Source organism: Saccopteryx bilineata, chromosome 3, assembly GCF_036850765.1.
Source record: "Saccopteryx bilineata isolate mSacBil1 chromosome 3, mSacBil1_pri_phased_curated, whole genome shotgun sequence".
Lineage (NCBI taxonomy): Eukaryota > Metazoa > Chordata > Mammalia > Chiroptera > Emballonuridae > Saccopteryx > Saccopteryx bilineata.
Window position 1 is genome coordinate 266,286,220 of NC_089492.1, and position 19,498 is coordinate 266,305,717.

The window sequence follows — 19,498 nt, forward strand, 5'->3', positions numbered from 1 at the left end:
TAAATTGTGATATTGAAAAAAAATACCTAAAAACTATAAAACTCATAAAAGGAAACCAGGAAACTTTCATGACATTGGATTTGACAATGATTTCTTCATTATAACATTAAAAACTACAGGAAACAAAAGCAAAAATAAACAAATGGGACTATAGCACATTTTTAAAACTTCTGTACATCAAAAGAAATCATCAACATAATGACAAGGCAACATAGAAAATGGAGAAAATATCTGCAAATCATACATTGGATAAGGGGTTAATATCCAAAGTATATAAATGAAAATCCTACACATCGCACATCGGGGACAAGAACAAAAAAACAACCCAATTCAAAAATAGGCAAAAGATTTGAATATATATTTCCCCAAAGAAGCTACAAATGGTCAACAAGCATGTGAAAAGATGTTCAACACTAGTCATCATTATAAAAACACAAACCAAAACTATGTATAATGAGATACCACCTCACACTCACTAGAATGGCTATTATCAAACCACAAAGTAACAAGTGTTAGCAAGGATGGGTGGAGAAACTGGTATCCTTGAGCACTGCCGGTATGAGGTAAAATGATAAACACTACTGAAACATGGTACTTCCTCAAAAAATGAAAATGTTCTAGAGATCTGTTAAACAACACTACTGAACTGTACACTAAAAAATGGTTAAGTGATAAATTTATATTATGTGCATTTACCACTATTTAAAATTAAGTAAATAAAAACTGGCTTGATCAGGCAGGGGCACAGTGGATCGAGTGTTGGACTGGGACACAGAGGACCCAGGTTCAAAACCCCGAGGTTGCCGGCTTGAGAGTGGTAGCCTCATCCAGCTTGAGCGCAAGGTCGCTGGCTTGGGCGTGGGATCACAGACATGACCCCATAATCGCTAGCTTGAAGCACAAGGTCACTGGCTTGAACAAGGGGTCACTAGCTCTGCTGTAGCCATACCCCCAACCCCCATCAAGGCACATATGAGAAAGCAGTCAATGAACAACTAAGGAGCTGCAAGGAAGAACTAATGCTTCTCATCTCCTTTCCTGTCTTGTCTGTCCTCACCTGTCCTTCTCTCTGTCTCTGTCACACAAAAAAAAATTGTAGTGTATTTGTATAATAAATTACTATATGTCAGCAATTGATAAGAGCTACATGCATCAATACAGTCAAATATCAAAAATATATGAGAAAAATAAAAGTGGTTAACAGAGAATATGATTCAAAAAAATGCAAAATCATAAACAAGCAAAACTGAACAATATATTCATGTAAATGTCGCAAAAACTATAAAGAAAAGCAAAGAAGTAAGCAAAATTCAAGATAATGGCTATTTGGAGAGGAAAACAAAATTGGACTGTGAGGAACTGGCATCAAAGGCATGATGATAATGGACATTTTTATACAGCTAGGTAGTGTAAAAGTTTTTGTTTTTATTTTTAGCCAAGGTTTGTTATTATTTTTTAAATATCTCACATGTTAAAAATACTGTGTTTATTTAATACTTTATGAAAAGTTTTCTAAATACTCCATGAAACTCCAGAAATAAGCATATAATCAAGGTGTACGAAAAACATTTTTAACCAAGACTGAAAAATCTGATGTAAAATATCAAATTTTTATGTTCAAAACATTTGTTTAGGCAAAGATGACACAAAGAAAACAAAGAAGAACTCAAAACTCTCTACACTGCCTGTCCTGTGGTGGCACAGTGGCTAAAGCATTGACCTGGAACGCTAAGGTCGCTGGTTCAAAACCCTGGGCTTGCCCGGTCAAGACACATATGGGAGTTGATGCTTCCTGCTCCCCGCCCCCCCCCCCCCCCCCCCCGTCTGTCTCTCTCTCTCCTCTCTAAAATGAATAAATAAAATCTTAAAAAAAAAAAACAAACTCTCTACACTGTATTATCAAAAGAACTTTAGGTGATATATTCTAAAAGTTAGATTTTCTGAATGAACAAGTGACTGTCTATCTTTTAAAATGTATACCTGAATCTTCTTTCAGAATTATCCTTTATATAGCTGCACAATACAGGACCGAGTACAAATGTTAAACTTATTAAAAGCTGCTTAAATTCAATAGGAAATGCCAGTTAAAATGAAGACTGATATTTCACATCCATCAGATTGCCAAATATAAAGAGCTATGATATACTATATACTAATGAGTATAACTGTCCTTATGCAGTTCTGGTGGAAATGTGAGGCATTCGAGATTTTCTGAAAAGTAGGCTAGCAACACGTAAAAATTACATATACCCTTTACTCCACGATCTTCACTTTTTGTAATCTATCCATTCACAAATATAAAACCACTAATATGTAAAAACATACATTAAAGAATTTTTAATGCATCATTGTTTATCATGGGAAAAAAACAACATGTATGCTTAAAAGCGAGGCAAAAAATGACTCATTATATTGCAATCATGGAATGTTACACTGTAAGAACGAGCTATCCCAGTTGAAGTAGAGGGCTATCTAGTACTCTTTAGTGAGAGATGAGAGGTAGAAAAATGTATATATATGATAATCCCATTTGTTCAACAAATGAAAAATAAAGACCCTCAAAATCCTAACATACACACTTGTATTTTATGAGCACTGGAGAAAAACGTGGAAGGCTATCTACAAAGCTGCTGACATGGATTTTAAGAGGGGATAGATGGGGCCAATGAAATGAAAATGAGAAGCTAAGCCAAAGAAGTCAAAATGTTACTCTTAAAAAAGGCATACATGATCAAATTCATGGAGCTATGTTTATGTATATCATAAACATAGGAAGCAGTTAATGTAAAGATCCAAATACAGACTTATAGGATGATTTTCTTTAAACCATCTTCTGGTTTAGAATAAAATATCCTATGACAGGATTATATGCTGTAATAGCCAATTGCATTTTCCAAATATGTACCTCCCATCACATGCTTTTCTACAATGTGACCCTGAGGTCTGTATCTTCTCCTGAATCTGTGCAAACTTAGGACTTGCTTGTAGCCAAAAGAATGTGGTGGAAGTGATGCTGTGTGGCTTCTGAAGCTGGTCAGAAGAGATGCAGCTTCTATCTTACTCACTGAATTATTCTTTTGCTTTTGGAGTCCTGAGCCACCATTCTGATTACTTTGAGTACACCATGTTATAAACAAGGCAAGGTAATAGGGGAAACCTTGTCTCCTAGGCCAGGCTAGACATGAACGAACAAACTTCCAGATTATCTAAACAAGCCATTGAGCTTTTCAAATCTTCTCTGCCAAGACTCAAAATATTGTGAGGTAATAATAAGGTATCTCTAACAAACCCTTTCTGAATATGTGAGTCATAGAATCCAAGAGCATAATAAAATTGTTTTACACCACTACGTTTCAGGTGGTTAAACAGCACATACTAGTAACCATAATTCAAATTCAAACTATGTTTTACCTTAAATAATTTATACAGTAGGCTTTAGAAAACTATTGTTAACTGACTTTAAAAGTGACAACAGATGAGCCCTGGCCGGTTGGCTCAGTGGTAGAGCGTCGGCCTGGCGTGCAGGAGTCCCAGGTTTGATTCCCGGCCAGGGCACACAGGAGAAGCGCCCATCTGCTTCTCCACCCCTCCCCCGCTCCTTCCTCTCTGTCTCTCTCTTCCCCTCCCGCAGCTAAGGCTCCATTGGAGCAAAGTTAGCCCGGGCGCTGAGGATGGCTCCATGGCCTCTGCCTCTGGCGCTAGAATGGCTCTGGTTGCTACAGAGCAACGTCCCAGTTGGGCAGAGCATCGCCCCCTGGTGGGCATGCCGGGTGGGTCCCGGTCGGGCACATGCGGGAGTCTGTTTGACTGCCTCCGTTTCCAACTTTCGAAAAATAGAAAAGTGACAACAGAGATGACAAAGTCAAATTTCATGTTAGGTACTTAAAATTCTTTCACAAAATAACTAGAAGCAGTATTTTCTGAGTTAATATTATTTCGTATAATTAGGTTTAATTATGCCTATTAACTAAATTAACTAATGATCGGCACACATCTGAATTTCATCCCTATATCTTAGAGAATATGTATTCTAGATGGCAAAATTTTAGTTTTTAGATCTTTTCATTGTAAATGGGTGAGTACTTTGTATTTGGAATCACTTTATATTTAAACATTCACAATGTATTTTCACTCTTTACCAGTCTCTCATACTACTGATCAACCTAAACTAATATACACATACAACTTACATCTTCTTTTCAGTGTCAAAATTTCTCTGCAACCACTCAATTTTAAAGATATTAATCTTAAAATATAGCTGCAAAATGTTAGCATAACTATATGCCTTTTAGCAATATAGAGATAGAGCAAAAATTAGTTTAGTTCATTTTATTCATTCAAGACTTTATATAATTTTTAAAAATTCTGTTGGTTTCAACATTTTAATAAAGATATTCCTTCACAATGTTGGAAGGACCAGAATACTACTCAGGAATAGACATGTATACAGAAATATTTAAGTAGTGCTGGGGTTAAAACAAAATTACTGCTCAAATTACCAGTTCTTTTCAAAATTGGCTGCATGCATATATTATAATTAAAACACAAACTGCTGTTGATATTGCTCAGTCACAAAAACTAGTCATGGTTACTACTCATTAAAATATTTCTAAGTTACTTTACAAATTATTCCTTTATTTCTAGCAAATAATTATTCTTAAAAACGTGATTCCAGTGAAGTAGGAGGCAGGTCTGAAAAAGGTAAGGAAAGATTTAAAAGGAGGAGCTCTGAAGTTACGTAAACCTGTATTAACATCTTGACTGCACCACTTAAAGTTAAACGATGTATCTAGGCCTTACTTTTCTCCTTTGTAAAAGATAAACAGTTGTATTACCTTTGTCTAGAGGGTTCTTATAGAAGAGACTGAACACCTAGTAATATCCCCCCCCCTTTTTTTTTACTAAAGGATGCTTGATGCTACTCTTGGCAGCAATGGGCACAGCTAAAGGGCAATCCCAGTTTTCTTTGAAGTTAGGGTAGTTTAAGATGTAAAACTAAGTACACAGGTAGAATTTCTAGGAAAATTCTTCAAGAGGCTGAGAAGTGGCCCTTTTTGCCTTCCTCGCAGGCCTAGAGCAAGCTGAAGATACAGCAGCCATCTCAGAACACTAGGTGATGGAAGCCATGTGCTAATGATGTGACACAGAAAGCCAGAAGGTCCCTGGATTCCTGATAACCAAAGCCATCTCATCATCTTTGCTTCTTTTATATGAAAAAATGCCGCTGTGTTTCTATTATATGTAGTTGAACCTAATCTACTAGTTAATATAATCATTACTAGGATTTTAAAAAGATAATACATGTAAGGTTTTCCACAAACTCATAATTGCAAATAATCAAAATAACATAATTTTTTGAATTAAAAAAACTATATTTCAATAAATCAGCAATGCTATCATTTTTGCCCTGAAGTTGTCAAGCCTGTATGGTCAATGAACTTATTCTACCAGTAACAAAACCACAAGTGAATGATCAAGTAGTTATTTTAGAGCCACTAAATAAATAAAAAGTCCTTGATATAAGAAAGCAATTATCTGAATGAATTTTTTTAAATTTCCTTACTCTGTCAAAAGTTCTTTCAAACTTCACATTAACTGGCAATGGTTAAGGGAACATGAGTTAGGGTAATTCACAGTATCAGTCACTTCCTCTATCACCAAAAATCTTTATAAGTTCCACAGCACAAATTCTCCTGACAAATGATTGACTAGAAGCTGGACAACCCTATTTTCTCCTGATTTGCATGAAATGTTGAAGACTTTTTTTTCTTTAAACCCCTTTACTGAAAACACGACATCTTAGGAATGCCAACTCAATTTCTTCTTGTTTAAACCAAACTTTCCAAATTCCTCACTGATTGCGTTAAGCTCTGTCAGTTTATGTGTACCAACATTATGAGCAGATACTATATTTTGCTCAAAGTTTCAGGAGGGATATACCCTAGGAGGGCTAAATTTGACCTATAAAACAAATATCTGAAGCCTCATGTCCTGGTGGTCTTGGGCAATGAATACATGGTAGGTCTTGTATTATAGTAAATATTTTAATACACTATTTGCCTAAGAAACAGCAAATCTCTTATTTTCTGGATCTGGACCTCAAGACAAAACGGTAGGTCTTGAATGACCACTTCTGAAATCAGACACTTCCTGAATACCATCTATGTAGCAGTCTGCCTTCATATCTCCTAGATAGGTACCTATGTTCTTGAATCTCCTTCACAGAAGAGAGGCCAGTTTTCTCTTCCAAGCTGGTCACTTCTCTGCCTCCAGAGCCTTTATGAAATATAAGGTAATCTTTACCATACCATTTGCATTCAACATTTGGTACCAAATCCCCTACTTGTAACCCTCCAGCCTAAAAATGTTTGCAGGGTTGGAGCAGAAAAGCACCAACACCAGAAACATAAACCCCCAATGTTAGGTACCAGGGCCCAAGTAAAGCAATTTGGTTTCTGCTTTAAGATTCCTGCTACCACTCTTAGTTGTTATTCAAAATCTTTAACAAACAAAGCATCCAAATTAAAAACTTCATTAAAAAGCTATTTGATTTTCTTTTACCAGTATAAAGACTTAAGCAAAGGCATGTCCAGAAGAATATAATAAAAAATTATTTGATGAAAGTGAGTAATAAAGGCTAAGGGATACCTCCTAATAGCCTTGCTTTACTTTCTAACCCTATTTTCCCTGATAACAGATGATTGATTCAAAGATAAAATATCAGGCCCTGGCTGGTTGGCTCAGTGCAGAGAACATTGGCCCGGCGTGCAGACATCCTGGGTCCAGTTCCTGGTTAGGGCACACAGGAGAAATGACCATCTGCTGCTTCTCTTTTCTTCCCTCTCCTGCTTCTCTCTCTCTTCTCCTCTTACAGCCAGTAGCTTGATTGGTTCAAGTTTTGGCCCCAGGCTATGAGGATAGCTAGACTGGTTTGAGTGTTGGCCCCAGACACTGAGAATAGCTCGGCTGGTCCGAGCACTGGCCCCAGATGGGGGTTGTCAGGTGGATCCCCATCGGGGCATATGTGAGAGTCTGTCTCTCTAGCTCTCCTCCTCTCATTAAAAAAAAAAAAAGATAAATATGAGATCTAAGCTAGCACAATCATAATCTTTTTCCTAGAAACTTAAAATTTTAAATAAATATAAAGAAAGAGTAAGTCACTGGAGCATAACTGCTTTCTGGCAACATAGATAGTGCAGGTCCGTGATCTCCTCTCACTGACTTCCCCAGAGGAAATCTGTTCTTCTCCTCCTCCCTAATTCTATAAAATACTTCAATATACTTCTAAAGTTTCTTCTGGATAAGCTAGCTGGAACTTAATTTACTTTCTTGGATGCAAGAAAAAGGACAACTAAATCCACTATGGATCAGAAGAGCTTGTTACCTTTCAATATGCAGTCTAAAAAACAAACAAACAAATAAACAGAATGTTGTTATCATTCAACAATACTCAACAATATTAACTAATTCCAAAGAAAATAATGGTACTCACATATCCTATTAGAGAAAAGAAACTTAAAAAACAAAAGAAATGCACATTTCTTGATATAGGAACTCTATATAACAAAATTTACCCTTCATAAACAAATGCACAAATATCCCATGATGATTCATTAATTCTATTCTTAGACTTTATCATACAGAAATATTTTGACAAGTAGACAAAGTTGTATATAGAAATACATACTTTCTTTTGCTTGTAACAGTGAAAAAACTTAAGTAATATAAACATGTATAAAAGAAGTTGTTAAATTATAATACAGCCATATAATAAAATACTGAGTAGCCACTAGAATGGATGCAATAGGTCCAAACCCACTGACATAAAATAATGTATCAGTAGTTTAATGAAAAAAGTAAAAAGGGAGTTCATATAATTCCCTACACACATACATAAACCACACCTACCATACACAGATATACATACATTCACAAAAAAACTTGGAAAATGTATTTTTAAACTTTTTAAAAGGGTTGACTTTGGAAAACAGCAAAGGCAAAGGCTTTTGTTTCCAGTTTTATCTGTTTTTGTATTGTAAATTTAAATGTATTACTTTTATAAGAAACAAGACTTTATTTTGAAAGAAAATCATACAGCACGTAAAATATAGAGAAAATTAAGGGACCTTATAAACAAAGTAGAAACCTTTTAAGTGGTATACAGTACTACATATAATATATACACAAAGTGTGACTATATTTCAACCTTAGTAACTGTGAGAATAAAATATTTACTTAAAAAAAGAGTAGGACTTACAATTCAGATTAACTTGCTAAAAATATTAAAAAGGTGTCAGGTTAAAACTAAATCAAATAGCATCATTGCATTAATCAGCTCTGTCATAAATGGTCTATCTAGACATACAGTATGTTATCCATCTAAACATATAATTGGTTTATTTTCTTAAATGTACTTACAGTTCTCTACAATCTCATCAAAAACTGCACCAGTTTTCTGCTCAAACTGAAAAAAAGAAAAATAACATTATCATATTTTTGAGCATATTTTTGGTTTCCCTCCCAACTCCCTCAAGAGCTATAATTTTATTTTTTTTATTTTATTGATTACAGCAAGAAGAAAAAAAAAGAGAGAGAGAAGCACTTATTTGTTATTCCACTTTTTTATTGGTTGATATGCAACACTGGAATATTGAGATGATGCTCCAGCCAACTGAGCTATCCAGCCAAGTGATGCGTTATAATTTTCAACCCAAAGTATACAAATATGTAACAACTTAAACACTGCTGAACAGAGTAAAATAAGATTTAGAATGAACAAAAGTTCTCAGGCCATAATCATAAACCAAAAACAGAGATAAATACATGCCCTCACTATTAAAAAAAACTCACAACTGGCCCTGGCCGGTTGGCTCAGTGGTAGAGCGTTGGCCTAGCGTGCAGAAGTCCCAGGTTCAATTCCTGGCCAGGGCACACAGGGGAAGCGCCCATCTGCTTCTCCACCCCTCCCCCTCTCCTTCCTCTCTATCTCTCTCTTCCCCTCCCCCAGCCGAGGCTCCATTGGAGCAAAGATGGCCCAGGCGCTGGGGATGGCTCCTTGGCCTCTGCCCCAGGCGCTAGAGTGGCTCTGGTCGCAACAGAGCGATGCCCCGGAGGGGCAGAGCATCGCCCCCTGGTGGGCGTGCCGGGTGCATGCAGGAGTCTGTCTGACTGTCTCTCCCCGTTTCCAGCTTCAGAAAAATACAAAACAAACAAACAAACAAAAAAACCCACAACTTATTTTTATGTTACAAAATACAGAGGATCATATATATTTGTAAGAATAATAAATTTAGCCAATAAGTGTTGTCAATAAACAGTTACTGAGAACTTACTAACACTTCTTGAGAACTATGCAAAACTCCAAATCAACATGAAACAGAACAACCAGCATCCATAGATTCAGTCTTAGGTTAAAGCCAGAAACCTGCTGCTCTTTAAAGTGAGCCATGTTACAGAGATGTTGCTACATGAATACGCTAGGGCCTAAGACGCATTAAAGCCAAGTGTGAGCTAATTTCAGACCTTTATAACAAACAGAGGGGGAAAACAGTAAAGTAGAGGCAACTCCACCCCGGAGCTAAACACACTAGCATGTTCCATTCCTGGTTTTTAAAGGTCTCTTCACTTCAGCAAGTGTAAGCATTCCACTTTCTGCTTCCCTGCCTACGGCTCATCAATGAAGCAAGAACACAGGAAGGCTGATTCTTGATAAATCTGCCTATTGTAACCCAGAGTGTGTCTCTCCATTCAAGGGAGAAACATCTAAGGGAAAAAGAACAATCTAGCTACCCGCACACATGCAGAGGAAACACACAACTAGCTATAGTAATCAATAGTTTCTGATGCTCACAAATGTGACAAACAACCAAGGATCTCAGGCTTCTGAAAGAAATTAACTTGTGAAAAAGAAATTTCAAGGTGAATAAACAGAACAAGCACTCCAGAAGAAAAAAAAATTACAAAGAAAGAACTTCTAAAAAGTACTTTAAGTGGTATGAGAATGTACAAGAGGCTACAGATGTTAATAACCAAACAAAGATGACCATAAGGAGACATGAGAAAATATTTGGAAACAAATAAATGACTACAAAGATAAAAATTTTATTGAACAGGCTACTGACAAAGTTCAATCAGTTTCAAAAATAAAACAAAAAGAGTTGGAAAAGCTATTTCCTATGACATGAGAAACTGAAACAGTCTAACAATTTCAGAGGTATTCCCTAAAGAAAGAACAATTGATTCCCTAATAAAAGAAAATTTTCCTAATCTAAAAATACATAAGAATATTTGAGACTGAATGGACACACCAGAGAAAATGGGGAAAAAAGAGAAAGAGAGAGACCTTCTGGTGAGATTTCAGAATTCTAAAAGAAAACAGGAGGAATAAATAAAACTGTAGTGCAGGTAAACCATAAAATACATTTAATGTAACTGGATTCAACACTATATAAACACTAAAAAGGAGAGAAAAAGAAATAGTAAAGACTATTCAATGAGTTATGCTCCAGAACAAAAGGAATATGGGAGATGTAACTCTGCAAGACAAATAATAAAAGCTCCTGTTAATACTGAGAAGGATAAAAGTGTTTAAATATATGTATAGTACAATGTGGTTTTTGTATAATACTGCCCCTAGACACTTTACATGGTGCTCAATCAAAGTAACTACAGGCCCTGGCCAGTTGGCTTAGCGGTAGAGCATCAGCCCGGCGTGTGGAAGTCCCAGGTTCAATTCCTGGCCAGGGCACACAAGAGAAGTGCCCATCTGCTTCTCCACCCTCCACCCTCTCCTTTTTATCTCTCTCTTCCCCTCCCGCAGCCAAGGCTCCATTGGAGCAAAGTTGGCCCGGGTGCTGAGGATGGCTCCATGGCCTCCGTCTCAGGCGCTAGAATGGCTCCAGTTGCAACGGAGCAATACCCCAGACAAGTAGAGCAACACCCCCTAGTGGGTTTGCCAGGTGAATCCTGGCATGTGGGAGCCTGTCTCTCTATCTCCCTGCTTCTCACTTCAAAATACAAAAAACAAAACAAAAAAACCCCTACAATCTTAATGTTATAAGAAAATAAACAGTATTGATATTACTAAGGGTGGTATGTCTATACAGGTGTGACTTAAAGGGATTTTCTTAGGTTATCTGGACTATGTACCATTTCATCTTGTGAGCTGATTATCTCCTAACAAAGATAAGACTATGTCCTATAAGGAACAAAAATCAGAATATCACACTTCTCTGCAATCTGGAACATAAAAGATCAATGATTTCCATGTTCTAAAAGGAAAAAAAGATTTGAAATTTAGACCACTCAAATTTTATTATGAATAATATTTAAGAAAATAAAATATTAATTAAAATTATACTCAATACAACAAATAGTAGCAACTGATTATGACTCAGAAGAAATTAAGAAACCTAGATGAGAAGAACATCAGGTGTTAATACTTCAGTAGACAATCTTTTGAGTGGCAAAAATTACAGGATTAAATTTTCTTCTCTGGTTTAAACCCAAACTCTTTTCCTACCTCACCCACCCTCCCTCTAAAACAGGAAACAAACACTAAAACATTGCATCTTGATGCCAAATCATTTATATGCTTGTTTACAAATAGATACAATTATCATCCCGCAAATCTCTTTTGTCCACACAGGATAAACATTTCAAAACCACAGACATAAAATAAATTAAGTGGCTGCCAACTGCTCAGGTGTGAGGGAGAAATAGAAAATGCTAAATGGGTACAGGGTTTCTTCTGAGTGACAAAAATGTTCTAAAATTGATTGTAGTTGCACAACTGTGAATATACTGAAACCTACTGAATTATGCACTTTAAGTGAGTAAACTGTATGGCATATAAATTATAACTCTATAATAGTGCTGTTTAAAAACACAGAAAAATACAGTTGACTCTCAAACAATGCAGGTTTGAACTACCTGGGCACACTTATACATGGATTTTTTTTCAATAAAAACTGTAAATGTAGTTTCTCTTCCTTATGATTTTGTTAGTAACATTTTTTTCTCTGGTTTACTTAATTCTAACACAGTAGATAATATATATAAGATACAAAAAATGTTTTAACTGACTATGTTATCTGTAAGGCATGTGGTCAGGTCAATACTTGGCTACTAGTGAAGTTCTGGGGGGATTCAATTTTGCTCAGATTTTTTACTGTGTATGGGGGGAATAGGTGCTCCTAACCCCTGCATTAAGAGTCAACTGTAGTTTAAACTAGCTCAAATATCACAAGAAATGTACTGCCTTATGAAAGCAGAGTCTGAAAATTCTGTAAGCTTCAGGTACTTTCATCAGTGTTCTAGCTCCCCTTCTTTATGCATCTCAACTCTGACCATCTCTAAGTTTCAGCTGTATCCGTGTACCACACCATCTACAAAATATATACTGATATCCTGTAATTCCTAGCAATTTTCCTGAGCATTTAAGGGACTGGACCACATCATATCCAGTCAATGATTGACCTAGGCTTTATTTCCTGAACCAAGTACTCCATCAGAGAGGATGACATTACCTTCTTTGGCCTGCCCTGGTCGGCAAACTGCGGCTCACGAGCCACACGTGGCTCTTTGGTCCCTTGAGTGTGGCTCTTCCACAAAATAATACCACCTGCGGGCGCTACCTCGATAAGGAATGTACCTACTTAAACCTATATAGTTTAAGTTTAAAAAATTCGGCTCTCAAAAGAAATTTCAATTGTTGCACTGTTGATATTTGGCTCTTGTTGACTAATGAGTTTGCCGACCACTGGTTAGAGCATTCACAAAGTCTAACTAAGCCCACTCAGGCATTCTATAACCAGCAATTTTCTTTTTTCTTTTTTTATTCAGTGAGAGGTAGGAAGGCAGAGACAGACTCCCATTGCCATTTTTTAGTGCCTGAGGCAGAGGCCATGAAGCCATCCTCAGTGCCCATGGCCAGCTTGCTCTAATTGAGCTATGGCTGCAGGAGAGGAGAAGAGACAGAGAGAGAGAAAGAGAAAGAGAGAGAAGAGAAAGAGAAAGAAGGCCCTGGCTGGTTGGCTCAGCGGTGCAGCGTCAGCCTGGCGCGCAGGGGACCCGGGTTCGGTTCCTGGCCAGGGCACATAGGAGAGGCGCCCATTTGCTTCTCCACCCCCACCCCCTCCTTCCTCTCTGTCTCTCTTTTCCCCTCCCGCAGCCAAGGCTCCATTGGAGCAAAGATGGCCCGGGCGCTGGGGATGGCTCCTTGGCCTCTGCCCCAGGCGCTGGAGTGGCTCTGGTCGCGGCAGAGCAGCGCCCTGGGGGGGGGGGGGGCAGAGCGTCGCCCCCTGGTGGGCAGAGCTTCGCCCCTGGTGGGTGTGCCGGGTGGATCCCGGTCCGGCGCATGCGGGAGTCTGACTGTCTCTCCCCGTTTCCAGCTTCAGAGAAGGGAAAAAAAAAAAAGAGAAAGAGAAAGAAGAGGGGGATAGGTGCAGATGCAGATGGGCACTTCTCCTGTGTGTCCTGACTGGGAATTGAACCCAGGACATTTACACGCTGGGCCACGTTCTATTGCTGAGCCAACCGGCCAGGGTTTCAACTAGCAACTTTCAACTAGCATACTACAAAAATTTTTTTTCAAAAACATGCAATACCTGCCTGACGAGGAGGTGGTGCAGTGGACAGAGCATCAAACTGGGACGTGGAGGACCTAAGTTCGAAACTCCAAGGTTGCCAGTTTGAGCACGGGCTCATACAGCTTGGCGCAGGGTCACTGGCCTGAGCACGGACTCACCAGCTTGAGCGTGTGATCATAGACATGACCCCACAATTGCTGGCTTGAGCCCAAAGGTCACTGGCTTGAGTCCAAGGTCGCTGGCTTGAGCAAGGGGTTACTTGGTCTGCTGTAGCACCCCAGTCAAGGCACATATGAGAAAGCCGTCAATGAGCAACTAAGGTGCCACAACGAAGAACTGATGCTTCTCATCTCTCTCCCTTCCTGTCTGTTCCTATCTGTCCCTCTGTCCTGCTGATCTGTCATAGAAAAAACAAACATGCAATACCTGACTATCCAGTCAGGGATACTGACCTTAGATTTTCAAATTTAAAAAAAATTTTAAATGGTAACAGCCAACACAATAGCCGTCCTGTATGACTACATCAAAATTATTCTTGCCCTGGCCGGTTGGCTCAGCGGTTGAGCGTCGGCCTAGCGTGCAGAGGACCCGGGTTCAATTCCCGGCCAGGGTACACAGAAGAAGCGCCCATTTGCTTCTCCACCCCTCCGCCGCACTTTCCTCTCTATCTCTCTCTTCCCCTCCCGCAGCCGAGGCTCCATTGGAGCAAAAGATGGCCCGGGCGCTGGGGATGGCTCTGTGGCCTCTGCCTCAGGCGCTAGAGTGGCTCTGGTCGCAATATGGCGACACCCAGGATGGGCAGAGCATCGCCCCCTGGTGGGCAGAGCGTCGCCCCTGGTGGGCGTGCCGGGTGGATCCTGGTCGGGCGCATGCGGGAGTCTGTCTGACTGTCTCTCCCTGTTTCCAGCTTCAGAAAAAATGAAAAAAAAAAATTATTCCTATTTTGCTGTCAAATCGGCAAAAAATAAATTTTTTGGCATGCTGCAGAATTTTAGTAATTACTATGTGTGCCATGAAATGAAAAAGGTGATCTATACAATGGGAAAAAAGAGTAACAAATGTTGGGGAACCAACCAACATACAGTCCAGTGAACTGATAGTTTCCTGGATGGTGACATGTCTAAGTGGATTAAAACAGCAAAAGATACCAAGCTGAGGAATTTTTAGGTTTATTTTTCCTAAGTCTACACCCATTTCTCTACAAATGTATTTGGCTAAATCTTTAGTATATAAATCAGGGTCCCCAAACTACAGCCAGCGGGCCGCATGCAGCCCTGAGGCCATTTATCCGGCCCCCACCGCACTTCCGGAAGGGGCACCTCTTTCACTGGTGGTCAGTGAGAGGAGCATAGTTCCCATTGAAATACTGGTCAGTTTGTTGATTTAAATTTACTTGTTCTTTATTTTAAATATTGTATTTGTTCCCATTTTGTTTTTTTACTTTAAAATAAGATATGTGCAGTGCTCATAGTTTTTTTTATAGTCCGGCCCTCCAACGGTCTGAGAGACAGTGAACTGGCCCCCTGTGTAAAAAAGTTTGGAGACCCCTGATATAAATGGTCTTATAGACAGGCTAGCTCAGTGCAAGGAAACTCAGGTTAAGACAAAACAGATCAGAGCTAATTTAGCCTTTGCAGTGTGGAAAAGCACCTACGCTTCATGTAAGATACTCCAAGGTCTATTTTGCAGTAGCCTTTGGAAAGGAGAAAAGAGGGGAATGCCAAAAAAACTGAACCTAGAGTGGTCCAAGTAATGTTCTGGATATTGTCCCATTTCAGTGCTATTTCAGTGCTCTTTCAGTGGGATACAGGAAGGAGCAGAGAAGTCCAAGTGAACCACTAAAAGGTCACAAAAATACAGGCCCCCATAAAAAAATCCACAATTATATTAAAATTCCAAAAGTGAGGAGACACAGATTACTATGAAGATTCTACTCCTCCTAACTATAAGTCCATCTTCTCCCATTCCAATTTTCCTCCTCCTGTGATATATATACATACATATCAATGTCTCATCAGAAAACTGTAAACTAATTTAGAGCAGTCCTTTGATACTTCCAAAGTGCCTAGAACGGTGCCTAGCATATTATACACACTCAATAAATGCTTATTGATGATTCCTAGACAAACAAAAGAAACCATGAAGAGATATATAGTACTTTTTCTCCCTATGCTACCTCCTACTCCATGCTCTGTTCCACATGCAGCTTCAGTTTTACACATACAATCCTTTTGTGGGCACCTTTAACTCAGGACAAATCAGCTCATGCCAAGATATGCCTGCCTGACCTCCTACTATATAGAATTTAATCACTTTAGCTCTATGGACAGAACCATGGATGATGGATGGATAGACAGGCAGGACTTTTATTCAAAAGCTACTCCAGGATAGCCTTTGGGATGCCTTTGTAAGGTGCACAGCCCATTTTAAACACCGCTGTAGAACAAGAGTCCAGAACGGACATTTGAGGTACACAATGTCATCACAGACCAAGAATCTTTCCATGTAGTTATTAACCATCTATGATTCTTATTTTTATCAACTGCCTGACTATGGAATATTTTAGGTGATGTGAGGCAACAATTCCCAAACCATTATAATTAGTGATTAATTAACACCAGAAATCTCACCCTGTACCTGGTACTGTTTTCATTTTTAAATTGATTTAATTCAATTTAGCCTCCCTAGAGTCTCATCAAATAAGTACTGTTAACACCTCTATTTTATAAATGAAGAAACAGAGGTATTGAGAGGTTGAGAGGACACACACACACACACACACACCCCTCTGAAACAGGTACCCCAGAAAAAAGCCTAAACTTCTGACTCAAAAATCTAGCTTATATATTACTGCTTCATCATTTCCTGCCTTTATGTTCCCACTGCATCTCCATTTACAAAGCAAATGACCTAGCTATTATAAATGACCTGCAGCTCACCCAGTCTCTTAGGTAGTTTCATGCCTCTGGACCATTGTGCAGAGTGCTCAAAGCGTTTCCAATGTTAATGCAGAGTAAACACCTACTCAGATTTCGTGACTGAGCTAAATGTACAATTCTTTAATGATGCCATCTCACACAACCCACACATACTCAACTTCCTAAACAAGGAAGAATTCACAACTCTTTCCTAGAACTACTACAGCAGATGTGTCTATGACAGCCACTATAGAAATTTTACTCCAAAGTGGAAAATGCTATAAGGAATCAAGTACCCATACACATTTCTGAAGCTGTACCATGAAATATTCCATTCTTTTGGTAGATCTATCTACTGACAAATAACTGGGGTTATACAAACATGGAGTTTTAACACTATTTTGGAGACTATCCACAAAAGAAATCAATAAAAAGTAAAGTTTCTATAAAAAATCTTTTAGAGTTATAAAATAAAATTTAAATAATCTAGCTTCTTTCAAAAGAACTCTAATGAAATCCAGACTCTGTAAAGGACTAGAGATTCAACATATCTCAAAACAGAAGACAAGTTAAAGGGTATCCCAGTTTAGACAGACTTTTTTTTTTTTTTTTTACAGAGTCAGAGAGAGAGAGAGATAGGGACAGACAGACAGAAATGGAGAGAGATGAGAAACATCAATCATTAGTTTTTCGTCGTGAACACCTTAGTTGTTTATTGATTGCTTTCTCATATGTGCCTTGACCGCGGGGCCACGCAGACTGAGTAACCCTTTGCTCAAACCAGTGACCTTGGGTCCAAGCTAGTGAGCTTTGCTCAAACCAGATGAGTCCACACTCAAGCTGGCAACCTCGGGGACTCAAACCTGGGTCCTCCACATCCCAGTCCGACGCTCTATCCATTGCGCCACCTCCTGGTCAGGCTAGATAGACTTCTGATTGCTCCTTATTGCTATAAGCCTAGCACCTACAACAATGCTCACACGTAACAGAAGTCAATAAATGTTTGCTGAATAGACGGATTACTATTGTTAGTTACAATTCAAAACTTGTCTATATTAAAAACTTAAAACATCCTTCAGTGTACTTTTAAATTATAAGAATCTCAAATACATATTATGCAGAAGCTTCAATTTTTTTTTTTTAGGAGAGAGAGATGGACAGACAAGGACGAACAGATAGGAAGGGAGAGGAAAAGCATCAACTCACAGCTGCAGTACCTTAGTTGTTCATTGACTGCTTTCTCACATGTGCCTTGGCTGGGGGGCTCCAGTTGAGCCAGTGACCTTGGGCTCGAACTAGTGACCTTGGGGTCACGTCTATGAATAGCATGATCAAGCCGGTGAACCCAGGCTCAAGCTGGATGAGCCTGTGCTCAAGCCGAAAACCTTGGAGTTTTGAGTGTGGGTCTTCAATGTCCCAAGTTGATGGTCTATCCACTGTGCTACCACCTGGTCAGGTCAGTAGCTTCAGTTTTAATGCCTACAACAGATCACTTCAAATTAAATACCTAATCCTCTTCCTTACCCCCACGATGGTAATGCCAGTCTTTACTTATTGCTACTCCCATTTGAACATCTCCTTCTTATACAATACTTTCAAATTTATTCATACTAATGAGCTTTATAATCATTTATCAAGTTGGAAAATATAATAAGTTGTTATGGAAAAAAATATATTTCTTATACATGCAGTACTCACTTTGCACTATAAAGCAGGGTCATAAAAATCAACTTGAAAGCTGAAAGTGACAGAGCAAAGCAATCTTAATACTCAAAGGAAAATACAATTGTTCTGTGATCTTTCACATTTTTGTCAAAACATTTTAAAACTAGCTATCAGTTGTAAATATATAAATGAAAAAGTACTGTGTAACTAATATTCACTATTTTATAATTTAAAGCATAAGAAACTGAGAATGAAAGTGTTTTATTTCTTTGTAAAATACTTTAAAAACACACAGTGCTTGACACCTTCTTTTCCTCAGATAACTCTGGTAGAGAATAAGCATCTTCATTCACTATGCCTTTGCGAACTATCTTAATTCTATCCCAGGTTGGTTCAGCCTCCAACATGTCGTCACTCTTTGCCTTTTGATCTACTTCCAAGAGTTCGTTTAACAGAAAATTTTTGCCAGGAGTCACCTTCTCTAAAACATCTTCACCTTTTTTGTCACAACCACTTTCCAAATGTATATTTATAAATTTACCTTTACTAAGTTCCTCAGGCTTCTTACCTATATAGTCTCTCATTTACGACCACTTCAGGATCCTATGTCTTTTAAAAATATATTTTTATTGAATTAATTGGGGTGAAAATGGTTAATAAAATTATATAGGATTCAGGTGTACAATTCTATAATCCATCAGCTATATATTGTATTGTGTGTTCACCACCCAAAGTCAAGTCTCCCTCTGCCATTTATAACCCCCCTTTACCCTCTTCTACTTCTTACCACCACCCTTTCTCTCTGGAAATCAATCATATTTTGAGTTTACGAGGTTTCTTTGTCTTCTTTTGTTTAATCTCTTCACCTTTTTCACCCAGGCCCCTAATCCCCCTCCCCTCTAACAGCTATCAGTCTGTTTTCTGTATCTATCAGTCTGTTCCTATTTTGTTTATTTTATTCATTGGATACCACATATAAGTGAAATCATAGGGTATTAGAATTTTTGTGACTGGCTTACTTCACTTAGCATAATATTCTCCAAGTCCACCTACAGTATCACAAAAATAAGATTTCCTTCTTTTTTTATAGTGAAATATACCACACTTTTTTTCATCTACTCATCTACTGATGCACACTTGGCCTGCTTCCAAATCTTGGCTATTGTAAAAAAGTGTACAAAAACTTTGTAGTTTGATATAGTTCCATTTGTTTTTTCTTTTGTTTTCCTAGCCTGAGAAAAGGTATTAGAAAAAATATTGCTACATGAAATGTCCAAGCCTGGCCTGTGGTGGCACAGTGGATAGAGAGAGCGCTGTCCTGTAATG

The 19,498-nt window shown here is 38.4% G+C and overlaps 1 protein-coding gene across 6 annotated transcripts in view; it reads right to left on the reverse strand.

Annotated features, from left to right (window-relative positions):
- The window catches only part of ZMYM4 (zinc finger MYM-type containing 4), a 176,312-nt gene that overhangs the window by 85,303 nt on the left and 71,511 nt on the right, over positions 1-19,498 (reverse strand). For 5 of the 6 annotated variants that reach the window (XM_066269695.1, XM_066269693.1, XM_066269692.1 and 2 more), the window contains exon 2: positions 8,419-8,464. The exons of the other annotated variant lie outside the window; for it this stretch is intronic. In XM_066269695.1, the coding sequence (XP_066125792.1) occupies positions 8,419-8,464 (46 nt within the window). The remainder of the gene's footprint in view (positions 1-8,418; positions 8,465-19,498) is intronic. 6 annotated transcript variants of the gene reach the window in all.